This window comes from Thalassophryne amazonica, chromosome 3, assembly GCF_902500255.1.
Source record: "Thalassophryne amazonica chromosome 3, fThaAma1.1, whole genome shotgun sequence".
In the NCBI taxonomy this organism is placed as follows: Eukaryota; Metazoa; Chordata; class Actinopteri; order Batrachoidiformes; family Batrachoididae; genus Thalassophryne; species Thalassophryne amazonica.
In genome coordinates this window covers 70,939,401-70,952,001 of record NC_047105.1, presented here as the reverse complement: position 1 = coordinate 70,952,001, position 12,601 = coordinate 70,939,401, and the positions used below count along the sequence as shown (strand labels likewise).

The following is a 12,601-nucleotide window of genomic DNA, read 5'->3' as shown; positions in this document are numbered from 1 at the left end:
CAAATCCTTTCCATCTACTCCCAGAGAAAATCACAGCATCTTCAGTTCTGCCACCTCCAGCTCTGCCTCCTGTCCTTACAACATGGCTGGTATCACTCTTGTCTTGTAAACGTTTCCCTTCACTCTTGCAGATATTCATTCTTTCATTCATTTTCCGCCGCTTATCTGCGTCCAAGTCACGGTGGCAGCTTCCCTTTCCTTGACCAAGTCTGATAACTCTTCCAGGGGATTGCAGATATTCTTCATTCACCAACGTCACAAGTCATTCCTGCCACCTTTCTCCACCCACTCCACCCTGTCTGCACTCTCTTCTTCACTTCTACCACACACTCCATGACTTTGGACAGTTGATGCCAAGTATTTAAACTTATCTACCCGAACCACCTCTACTTCTTGTATTTCACTGGACTCCCTCTCAGTCACACACATGTACTCAGTCTTGCTCTGACTGACTTTCAATCCCTTTCTCTCCAGAGCATTTCTCTATGTCTCCAGGCTCGTCACAACCTGCTCTCTACTTTCACTACAGATCACAATGTCATCTGCAAACATCATAGACCATGGAGTGTCCTGTCTGATCTCGTCCATCACCACTATGAGCAAGAAAGGACTCAGAGCTGATCCTTGATGTAATCCTACACCTTGAATGAATCTGTCAGTCATTCATACTGTGCATCTCATAGCTGTCACATTGTCTTTGTACATATCCTGCACCACCCTCACAACTTCTCTGCCACTCCAGACTTCGCAATACAATACCACAAATCTTCTCTTGGAACCTTTCTCTAAATCCACAAACACACAATGCAATGCCTTCTGGCCTTATCTATGCTTCTCCGTCAGCACTCTCAGAGCAAACATTGCATCTGTAGTGCTCTTTCTTGGCCTGTAACCACATTTCTGCTCACTTTTCTAAGCCTAGCTTCAATTACTCTTCCCCATAACTTCATGCTGCGGCTGATCAACTTAATACCTCTGTAGTTACTGCAGCTCTGCACATCAACCCTTGTTCTTAAAAGTTGGAAGAAGCACACTTCTTCTTCACTCCTCAGGCATCCTCTCACTTTCCAAGGTTTTATTAAACAGTATGAAAAACTCAAGGCAACTGACTGCAATAAATTTTTTAGTTTTCTCTAAAACCTTATTTGGATGTTATGCTTATAGTTTGAGTAAATTTAAGTTACTAAATTCAGGGTTTTTTACCTCCGCCAAGGAGGTTATGTTTTCGGTCATGTTTGTTTGTTTGTCTGTCTGTGTGTTTGTCTGTTTGTCAGCAGGATAACTCAAAAAGTATTGAACGGAGTTTGATGAAATTTTGTGGAGTGGTTGGAAATGACAAGTGGAACAAGTGATTAAATTTTAGTGGTGATCCGGATCACGATCCGGATCCAGGAATTTTTTAAAGGATTCTTCACCATTGCGGGATGGGGGAATTTTGACATTCTAGTTTCTAACTCCACAAAAACAAGGCAGAAAGGCTTGAAAAAAATTAGGGTGTAACATAGTCAAATGTTCTATCAAACAACAAAGTTTGGTGATGATTGGATCCGGATTCCGGATCTGGTGATCCAGAATATGCAAAAATATAGGGAAAATAGAAAATGTGTCAGTGTGAGGTGACAAATGAAGCTAGAGATGCACAACTAACACCAAATTGTAGCTGAATCTGTACTGATTCAGTAAGGTGTCATCAGATTTGATGTAGCTTCAAATGTTATGGCACTAGATCCTTAAGAAAACCGCCATTACCGAAAAATCGTTTTTATACAATAACTTTTGAACTAATAAAGACATAAAAGTGATTCCAAGTTCTAGTGGTATGTTTTCATGGTCAAGGATGTCAAATATAAAGGAAAGAAAAGTGTATGTATGATAGTTTTGGTTGTAACACTGAATTGTTGAATAGATCACTGTGCCAAGGAGGGAATCTCTTTAGGGTCAGTGACCCTATGGCCTTATTTAGAGAAGTGTTTCATGAATGTTAAAAAATTCATATATTTGCAGTTTAGTTGAATAATACATTGAATTTTGTGTCTTATTTGTTTTTGTCTATAAGCACATGCAATATCAATATTAGTGCTCAGATGACAGTAGCTTCTGGGAAAGGTGCAAGTTGCAATAAACTGTGATGCCAAGCACTAAGGATACATGCTATCCAGTCACAGCAGATTAAACTTTTTTTTTACTACTGAGCAAACATCATTGTTAGACTTTTTTAGGTTCAATGATTCCACGGCGTGTAGATATTATGGCGTCAGTAACCCCATGGCCTTGGCAGAGGTTTGCACTCTCTGAGTGCTTCTAGCTTTTATGTTTTTGCAACTTTTTCAGTGTTCTTAGTGTCACTATTCATGCCATTTGTGTCATTTAACTAGCATAACAAATTGCCTTTAATTCATGTTTCTATCACTTCAGAAGACAAAAATAATCATGTTTCCATATTGCATGTTTGAAATCCTCCTGCATCAAAATGACTTAATTAATTGTCATGTTTGTGTGTGTTTGGTAACTGCTGTTCATGATTTTAAAAAGGATGTAATTCATGTGGCTTTTGATGTTTTTATGATTCCATAGTGAACATGTGACTTCAGAATAACCAGGGGCACAGGAGCAGGTGAGCTATTTTAGGGCCTCCCGAATTGCATAAACCATGTGAAATACAGCATCTGGTGCTCTGTCGGGAGAGATCAGTCTTCCTCAGAGGCTGCAAGACGATCTAATTAGTTTGTGTTGGACTTTGTAATCATAAATGCTGCAGGCTTTATTTCAGTTTTAATAGAAATGAATGTTTAGATAAATTAAACATTTTTGCTGTAGTTGAAAGCAGCATTTTATTTTTATCCGAGGCCAAAATATGGCCATCGGGTATTGCAAAGGCCTTGCATCCGTTCCTCTGTCTGTGCTCAGCATACATCCAGTCCTATTACTGCCAGGGTCTTCAAATTCACAGGGAACATTCTTTGGACACAGACCTTAGACAAGTTCAATTATGGCTAACCTTGACTTATTTTAAGAGGTCAAAAGGTCCCATTCTGTTTCCTATTTTTATGCTCATACGGCCGAGGTTATGTTATATTTTAATTTTGCACCATGATTATCTGATTTTGATCTGTTAAAACACACTGTGTTCACATTATTCTTTAAAGTCTGCACATTTGTGGTCACCTTTCATTTAACAAAAGCAAATATGAAAATTTAACACCCATTTCTTAATAGTTTATAATAAAATGTCACATCCTACAAAGTGTTTGACTGAGATGAAATGGAGTTGAAATGTGTTGGTGGGCTGGCTTGTGTTGCTTGTGGACCAGCCCAGTGAACGCTGCTATAAAAGGGAGATCCTGGAAACAGTAAGTCTGCCTTGTTTCCAGATTACAGCATAACCCATGATGAAGGTCACACTGGTCTTTGCACTTTGGATGACCCTGATCTGCCAGGGATACAGCAGTACGATATCTTCTCTTATAGCAAACCAACTCATCTCGCAGAAATCTAAAACTTAGAATGTGCATGTATTTGTGTGTTTGTTGGCAGACAGCCTGGACTCGTGTCAGGGCCGCTGTGGTTATGGAACAGACAGTAATTACTCGTGTCAGTGTAACCTGTCTTGTGAGCGTTACAAAGACTGCTGCTCCGACTACACTGAGTTATGTAAAGGTAAGAGACTGAGCGATGGGCAGCTTTGGTCAGCTTTAAAAACACACCGCTCCACTGTAACATGTCTTTCTTTTAGAGGGATCCACATCTTGTAAAGGCCGATGCGGAGAGAGTTACAATTCCCAGAACAAGTGTCATTGCAACTCAAAGTGCACACAATACAACAACTGCTGCAGCGACTACAAAGACCTTTGTAAGACTCAGCCTTTAGTGGGGTGTTGCAACTGTTTGTGTTTGCGTAAAGAAAAAAAAACTGCAAAAAAAAAAAGACAGATCCAAATATGACAGTTTGAGTGAGTGGATTTGACTTTTGAGCACCTTGACCTTTAGAATATCAAATGAAGTACTTTTTAGTAGTCAGAAATGGATTTATTACAAACTGGAGATGGTTTCAGAATGCTGTGTGTGTGTGTGTGTGTGTGTGTGTGTGTGTGTGTGTGTGTGTGTGTGTGTGTGTGTGTGTGTGTGTGTGTGTGTGTGTGTGTGTGTGTGTGTGTGTGTGTGTGTGTGTGTGTGTGTGTGTGTGTGTTTGAACCTTAGTTTATCTTGTTCTTATCTCCAGTATTTAAGTTGGTGCTGCTCTATTTAAATCCCACCTGGTCGCGTTCACATGGTGCACTGAAACAGCAGCCACAAACCTGAAGAGATGACTTCAAAATTTATTAGAAATTTAGAATTACAAATTATTCATTGTAACATTGTCATAATCTTTTCATTGTCCTTTAGAAACAGACTTGTGTGTCTCCAGTGTGTGACCAGTTGGTGTCACTGTTGTTCATAGCGTATTGAAAGCACGCCCTGCTTTGTGTAATGCTACTGTAGGTTGAAGAGCTACATTAAAAGTCAAAAGTAAATTGATCAGTGTGTTTGTGTGTTTCTGATGTTGCACAGGTGACGGCGGTGTGGGCACCATCACTGACGCTGAGATCAAGGCTCTCTCTGAAACTCTGTACGTTCTGGATTCAAACAAAGCTTCAGCCTCAGAGTTGATCATCGACCCTCAGACTCTAGTACCCAACTCTGAGACGAGCTCCCAGACGGATCACTCCCCTAGGCCGTAGGAAGACAAAATCAGGAGCATCATGTGTCTTCTCCTCACTAACCAGCTCCCTTGTATAAGCTTCAGGTTGTGTCTCATTTGTCTGTCTGTGTTTGTGTTTCCAGCTTGTTCCGCTACCTGGATGATGCTCTATTCTCCAGACCCACCTATGTTGCTTTCCTGGCCGTGCTGGACAACTACCAGAGGATGACTGGACAGACTGAAGACTTCAGTCCTCAGCAGCTGGCCGAGCAAGAGGTCTTCGTAAAGGAGACCATGTCCAACACTGAGCTGGGCAGAGAGCTGTTTGCCTTCCTCTACACCAAAGGTCACCATTTGTAATCATCCACGTCACACAGGTTCAACATGCTCACAAGGACAAAAGTTAATAACTGGTTTTATTGTCTGTAACTCAAGCTGATGTGATTTTAAGGCATCTATGCATCAGAGGAAGAGTTCCTTGAAGACCTGAGGATGATGTGGTTTGGTCTGTACTCCCGCTACAATAATAAAATGGATTCCAGTGGCTTTGAACACATTTTTGCAGGTTTGACAGAACAGACAACTTTAAAGTAACATTGATGTCTTGGATTTTTAATTTATTTATTTGTTCCGTGAGCCTAGCATGACCTACGAGGTCTATGAGAAAAGAAACTGACAGTTTTATTTTTTTTAAAAACTACATGGATTTGAATCACGTGTGATTGCATCAGCCAAGCTTGAACCCTCGTGCGCATGCGTGAGTTTTTTCACGCTTGTCGGTGACGTCATTCGCCTGTGACCACGCCTTGTGGGAGGAGTGGTCCAGCCCCCTCATCGGATTTTCATTGTCTGAGAAGTTGCTGAGAGACTGGCACTGTGCTTGATCAAAATTTTTTCCAAAACTGTGAGGCACATCCGAGTGGACACCATTCGAGAAATTCAGCTGGTTTTCGGTGTAAATTTTAACGGCTGATGAGAGATTTTGGATTGTTTCTATCGCTATAAGGACTTCCCACGGAGCGGGACGTCGCGCAGTGCTCCGAGGCGACGTCGTCATCCTGTTTCAAGCTGAAAACCTCCAAATTTAAGCCTCTGTTGACCCAGGACGTCGTGAGAGAACAGAGAACTTTCAGAAGAACGCGGGATCAGCAGTTTATCCGGACATTCCACTGTTAAAGGAGATTTTTTTAATGAAAGACGTGCGGACGGATTGGCGCGTCGCGCCTGCCACAGGAAAAACACCTCCGTGTTGATAACCATTTGTAAAATCTAGGCGGCTTTTGGTGGCTTTCAGTTGAGTGAGTATCTGAGAAATTGTTTAACAGCAGGGCATGTTCCAACTTGTCCTTAAGGCTTCCAACGGAGGTGTTTTTCCTATGGCGGGCGTGCCGCACCGGCTGCGAGCCTGACGCGCCAATCCGTCCGCACGTCTTTCATTAAAAAAATTTCCTTTAACAGTGGAATGTCCGGATAAACTGCTGATTCCGACCTCTTCTGAAAGTTCTCTGTTCTCTCACGACGTCCTGGGTCAACAGAGGCTTAAATTTGGAGGTTTTCAGCTTGAAACAGGATGACAACGTCGCCTCAGAGCGCTGCGCGATGTCCCGCTCCGTGGGAAGTCCTTACAGCGATAGAAACAATCCAAAATCTCTCATCAGCTGTTAAAATTTTCACTGAAAACTAGCTGAATTTCTCGAATGGTCTCCACTCGGATGTGCCTCACAGTTTTTGAAAAAATTTTGATCAAGCACAGCGCCAGTCTCTCAGCAACTTCTCAGACAAAGGAATTCCGACGAGGGGGCTGGACCACTCCTTCCACAAGGCGTGCTCACAGGCGAATGACGTCACCGACAGACGTGAAAAAACTCTTGCATGCCCACGAGGGTTCAAGCTTGGCTGATGTAATCACACGTGATTCAAATCCATATGGTTTTTTTAAAAAAATAATAAGGTCGGATACTTTTCTCACAGACCTTGTATATGCCACTAATCTCAGTGAGTCATTGAGTATATCCACATTCTTTCAGACACAATAACTCCAAAGCTAAGAATGTTAGCATCTTGTTATTTACTGTGCCATATTTCATTATGGAAAAGATGATGTGATGATCTTTTGACCAATATAGGTATAGAGTAATGTTCAAATATTGAATGACAGATTTTAAAAGCATCTATTATGAATGCTTCTTGTTATGGATGCACAAGCTGCTTCCTACCAGTCTTGTCCTAGATTTGGAAACATTGGATATTAGATCATGATACCTGGTTATGACAGGTGCAACAGCTTAATATTTCCGAACAAAATGTCATGTTATACTCATACCACGTCAATGCTAAAAACTGATGTGATGTTATCTGTGGAAAATAGGCATGCTGCAACAGTAGGGTCAAACAGGAAGCCTCGCTGTTGCTCAAACAAATACACAAACAAGCAATTAGACAAACAATAAGCAAGTGCAAACAAATGGAAATGAAGTACAATGGTGGCTCATGATGGCTGGTTATGACAAGTGCATATTAGTACAAAATGCCACATGATATACAAACCTGATCAGTGATAAGGATGGTCAATACCAATCAAACCAGATTAGCTGCTAGCTACATACATCCAGATTACTTAACCAGCCTGAATTACAAAGAGAAAAAATGTGCATGGTCTGTACAGCTGATAGGTCTGTATGGTATTTGTGTATATGTGCTTATTAAAAAATAAATATTGTGTCATAGGAGAGATAAAGAGAGGGAAAGTCTCCGGTTTTCACAACTGGATCCAGTTCTATCTTCTTGAGAAAAAGGGCCTGTTGAACTACTACAGCCACAGCTTTAACGGCCCCGTAAGACCATGAACAGCCCATCTCGATATGTGTTGTCATGGTCAGAACCACCTTCATTCAAGCTTTCTTTCTCTCAGTGGACTACCTACCCCGATGTTATGGGGATGCAGTTCATGTGGGACGGTTTCTTCAAGCAAGTTGGCTCTGCAGTTATTGGTTGCAGCCCTGAGTTTGACTTTGCCATATACAGCCTGTGCTACATCACTCGACCTGGGAAACAGTAAGTCCATCTTATAGTTAAAAGACGGGGTTTTGTTTTTTATATTTGTTTTAACAGCCTTAAGTTGCCCATAACATGATGATATAATGCATCAGTGTGATGCGACAGCATATTGCAGAAGAACCGCAGAATAACAGTGTACACATTACAATGTTACATCTGTGTCAGACCTGGACACCCTAAGGGTCCCGTCACACTGAGCATGAATGAGCACGAACAAAGCTGAATCAGCCTGAATGGGCAAAAAAAGCCAAAATTCGAGACGCAATTGGGAGGGACAAATAATCGGCCAGCCGTACACGAATGCCGTGCGAATACCCAGAACGTGAGCCAATGCTGCCTCGACTGATTCACTCACATTCAGAGTGCAGGACTGTGCTCTGTCTCTCTCTTTGTTGAAGCTTTGTAGGTGAAATTCTTTCCCATTCTTGCTTGATGTACGACTTCAGTTGTTCAACAGTCCGGGGTCTCTGTTGTCATATTTGGTGCTTCATAATGCACCACATATTTTCAATGGGCGACAGGTCTGGACTGCAGGCAGGCCAGTCTAGTACCCGCACTCTTTTACTTCACAGCCACACTGTTGTAACACGTGCAGAATGTGGCTTGGCATTGTCTTGCTGAAATAAGCAGGGATGTCCCTGAAAAAGACGTTGCTTGGATGGCAGCATGTCTTGCTCCAAAACCTGGATGTACCTTTCAGCATTGATGGTGCCATCACAGATGTGTTAGTGCCCATGCCATGGGCACTAACACACCCCCATACCATCACAGATGCTGGCTTTTGAACTTTGCGCTGGTAACAATCTGGATGGTCTTTTTCCTCTTTTGTCCAGAGGACACGACATCCATGATTTCCAAAAACAATTTGAAATGTGGACTCATCAGACCACAGCACACTTTTCCACTTTGTGTCTGTCCATTTCAAATGAGCTTGGGCCCAGAGAAGGTGGCAGCGTTTCTGGATGTTGTTGATATATGGCTTTCGCTTTGTATGGCAGAGTTTTAACTTGCACTTGTAGATGTAGCGACGAACTGTGTTAACTGACAATGGTTTTCTGAAGTGTTCCTGAGCCCATGCAGTAAGATCCTTTACACATTGATGTTGGTTTTTAATGCAGTGCCACCTGAGGGATCAAAGGTCATTCAATGTTGGTTTTTGGCCTTGCTGCTTACGTGTAGAAAGTTCTCCAGATTCTCTGAATCTTCTGATTATATTATGGACTGTAGATGATGGAATCCTAAATTCCTTGTAATTGAATGCTGAGAAACATTGTTCTTAAATTGTTGGACTATTTTTTCACCAGTTGCTCACAAAGTGGTGATCCTCACCCCCATCTTTGTTTGTGAACGGCTGAGCCTTTTGGGGATGCTCCTTTTATACCCAATCATGACACTCGCCTGTTTCCAATTAACCTCTTCACCTGTGGAATGTTCCAAGCAGGTGTTCTTTGAGCATTCATCAACTTTCCCAGTCTTTTGTTGCCCCTGTCCCAGCTTTTTTTTTTAATGTGTTGCAGGCATCCATTTCAAAATGAGCAAATATTTGCACACAACAATAAAGTTTTCAGTTTGAACATTAAACATCTTGTCTTTGTAGTGTATTTAATTGAATATAGGTTGAAGAGGATTTACAAATCATTACATTGTTTTTATTTACATTTCACACAACGTCCCAACTTCATTGGAACTGGGATTGTAAGAATATTATGACTGCAGCCAGATTCCTGAACGATTGCACTTTCACCAACATTCAATATGTTTTCTACCACAAGTGCACCATGATGTGTACAGTGCATGTGCTCTGGACGCACGACTGTGCCGACTGCTGTACAAATGCTGTACAAGGATTTCGAATACACCTCAAATTTGCCTGAATGTGGGTTAAATCCTCATTCGTGTGGCATTCAGGATCATTCGTGCTAAGTGTGATGGGGTATAAGCCATCCACCTTGGAAGTCAGATCCTTCCAAGGTGCACAGCTGTCTCTCTTTTTTTTTCTTCTTCTTCTTTTTGGCTACCCCCATTTTGGGGTTCAAACAACTGAAACATCTCCACCTCACACAAATTCTTTATTCGAGAATTATTTATTCATTGGACCGATTGTAGTCTTTGCCACACTACTAGTAATTGCTTGTATATGACACCATGTTGTACATAATGTCCTACAGGAACTAGACCATCGGTTATGTTGCAGAAATTTTGATTATGTTGAAACTCCTACAGTGTGGTCCTAACTTCTAAACTTACACAATCCCATAGCAATTACTATATGATCCTGCAATATTGCAAGATTGTGTAGTGTATGTCCAGCTGTGTTTCTATTGATGCGGTTCTCTCTGGGTGCTCTACTCACCTCTGCCAATTACATCATGTGAGATTAATCAGTTTTCCCACAAGTTGCTGAAAAGGAAATAGATGGATATCGATGGGACACAGTAGAGCTCCAAATGAAATCAGCATTTTTTTTTGAACTGTAAAATTGCATTGCATAGTGTAGTTATTAGCAGGTCTTTCATTTTGTATTTCATAATTACAAATAGTGAATTATTTTATTTCATCTCTATATAGTTACCATTTACCCAACTTTGGCTGAAAATTCCTATTTGTTTTTCATTGTGAAATTTGCTTTTCAACAGTGAATTAAGACGACTGTGGTTTGTACACTGTTAGTTAATGCTTATTACTGCAGTTTACATAGATAAATGTATGTACCCTGACTGAAAGTGTTACCAAACTAAATGTTCACTCAAGGATTTGTTGCACATGAAGTTTTCACCAAAGGTGATTTGAACACTCGGGGAACTGATACCTAACAATATTTTAACATTACTGGGATTGTGGAAATTTTTGGGTGTGGGTCTTTTCTGACTGAGATTTCCCCTCATTGTCAGGTGTCGTCTCAGCCTGGGAGGACAGGAGCTTGTAATCCAAACTTACACCTGGGATAAATCTTTCTATGGCGATGGCAAGAAATTCATTGGTTCTGCCTTTCCTGCTACCCCCCAGGAGCTGAAGTTGCCATCTGCTTAATAATAAGCTGCTTACAGCCCAGCCTGTCCATCTTTCATTATTTCATTACACTAATGACATAAATGCTTTGAAATAATTTTCCTAACAGAGGCACTTATCTCAGGAGAGGTGTTTTTCATTTTTAAAATGTTCAAGATCAAGCTCCTGTACTGTTCCCAACTGAGAAAATTGTGTTGAATTCCGTGCTGCAAATCCACAAATTACCGGTTATATTAAACAATTTGAAAAGGTATGTTGTCTGCTTATTCCATGTAACCTGTCACAATAAAGTGATTTTTTATTATTATAGTACAGAAAAAATACAACAAAACGTTGACCAAATCAAATCAATCAAAATGTAAGCAATAAAAATTACATTAAAAACAGTTTTCAAACATTATGGATTTAAAATGGTACCAACCATCTTGGATTGTAGACCATCAAGAACAGAAATATTTTAAGTCTAGTTTTATAAATTTCAACTGAGCATTTGATAAACTACTCCATAATGTTGGTGCACAGACTGAAAATGCCCTGTGACCTGCTGTCCTTTTTTATTTTTATATTTTGTACACACAGCAGGCCAAACTCCTTTTACCCACAGGGCATGAGCTGGCACATATTTCAGTTAAAATTTTACAATTCAATTTATTTATGCAGCATAACAAAAACAACAACAGCATAAGTTCTCTCAATGTGACACACACCATGAAGGTCAAGACCTTACCCACCTCATGTGCAAGCACACTGGCGACAGCTGTAAGGAAAAACTTCTTCACCATTTTTTTTATTACAAAAAAGAACCTGAAGCAGACCAGACTCAGTGGGGTGACCATCTGCTACAGTCATACTAACAAAAAAGAACAAAAGCATAGTACTGGGCCTTATAAACATGCAGTGGCAATGGATGTAGCTCGCCAATCGTATGAACTCCAGTGCTCACAAATCACAGATGCATGAAAAGACAACCAGGAGAATATTAGAGTCCCAGTAAAATGGTAAATGGACTGCATTTATATAGCGCATTTCCATCTGCATCAGACGATCAAAGCGCTTTAAAAATAATGCTTCACATTTACCCCCATTGTGAGGGTGCTGCCATAGAAGGTACTCACTACACACTGTGAGCAACTAGCGGATTAAGGACCTTGTCCAAGGGCCCTTAGTGATTTTCCAGTCAGGCTGGGATTTGAACCGAGGATCCTCTGGTCTCAAGCCCACTGCTTAACCACTAGACCATCACCTCCCCTCACCTCCAGTAAAACAGACTGCATTAGTAAGTTGATGATTGTACTGCTGCTAGATCAGTCATTGAATAGCTCATTTCCAAGTTCTAACCCCAAACTTGATATATTTAAGCCCTCCCAATACGATGTTGCCATCTGGCACACAAGCTCCAATAAATGTTGCAAGAAAGACTGTGCACATCCCGATGCAGCAAAATCCCAAAAAGACATGATGCATCATGAGTTCATCCTACCCCCATCTACACTCCCCAATTCCGTCAGTGTTGACACTCATCTCAATACCCAGTAGTTCATCCATAAAATGGTGATTAGTCAATCCCTGGTCATTCTAGCCCACTTACATCAGCAGGTGAGCTGACAAATGCCAGCAGTGCAGCAGTGCAGTCCACTGCTCAGCACTTGTCCATGAAGGAAGTTTGCTGCTCCTTCAACTCTTGAATTCTGAGCAGTCATGCTACAGGAGCTTCTCAGACAGTTGAACAGGCAGCCACTGGAGAGAAATCAGCAGTGAGGTAATATGAACAAATCTCCAAATTCAACGCATAATTTGATCAGACTTTATGTCAATCATCTGCAGACATCTTGTCCTCTTATGTGGCAAACCAGAAAA

General features: G+C 41.1%; 1 protein-coding gene across 2 annotated transcripts; it reads left to right on the top strand.

Annotated features, from left to right (window-relative positions):
• Positions 1-3,358: 3,358 nt before the first annotated feature.
• endou (endonuclease, polyU-specific) lies at positions 3,359-10,995 on the top strand. 2 transcript variants are annotated; one of them, XM_034167682.1, is made up of 9 exons: positions 3,359-3,447; positions 3,535-3,657; positions 3,734-3,860; positions 4,549-4,714; positions 4,822-5,024; positions 5,130-5,243; positions 7,406-7,512; positions 7,590-7,732; positions 10,627-10,995. In XM_034167682.1, the coding sequence occupies exons 2-9, from the start codon at positions 3,568-3,570 to the stop codon at positions 10,763-10,765; spliced, it is 1,089 nt and encodes a 362-aa protein (XP_034023573.1). In that variant the 5' UTR covers positions 3,359-3,447; positions 3,535-3,567; the 3' UTR covers positions 10,766-10,995. The 2 variants fall into 2 exon arrangements, with proteins under 2 accessions (XP_034023573.1, XP_034023574.1); XM_034167683.1 differs by lacking the exon at positions 3,734-3,860 and having other exon boundaries at positions 3,362-3,447.
• The last annotated feature ends 1,606 nt before the right edge of the window (positions 10,996-12,601 follow it).

Excerpts from the sequence above, each read along its gene's own strand:
- endou (XM_034167682.1), top strand. The coding sequence starts at position 3,568 with ATGGAACAGACAGTAATTACTCGTGTCAGTGTAACCTGTCTTGTGAGC. Across the intron at positions 5,244-7,405 it reads CTTTGAACACATTTTTGCAG|GAGAGATAAAGAGAGGGAAA; the intron begins GTTTGACAGAAC and ends ATTGTGTCATAG. Across the intron at positions 7,733-10,626 it reads ATCACTCGACCTGGGAAACA|GTGTCGTCTCAGCCTGGGAG; the intron begins GTAAGTCCATCT and ends CCTCATTGTCAG.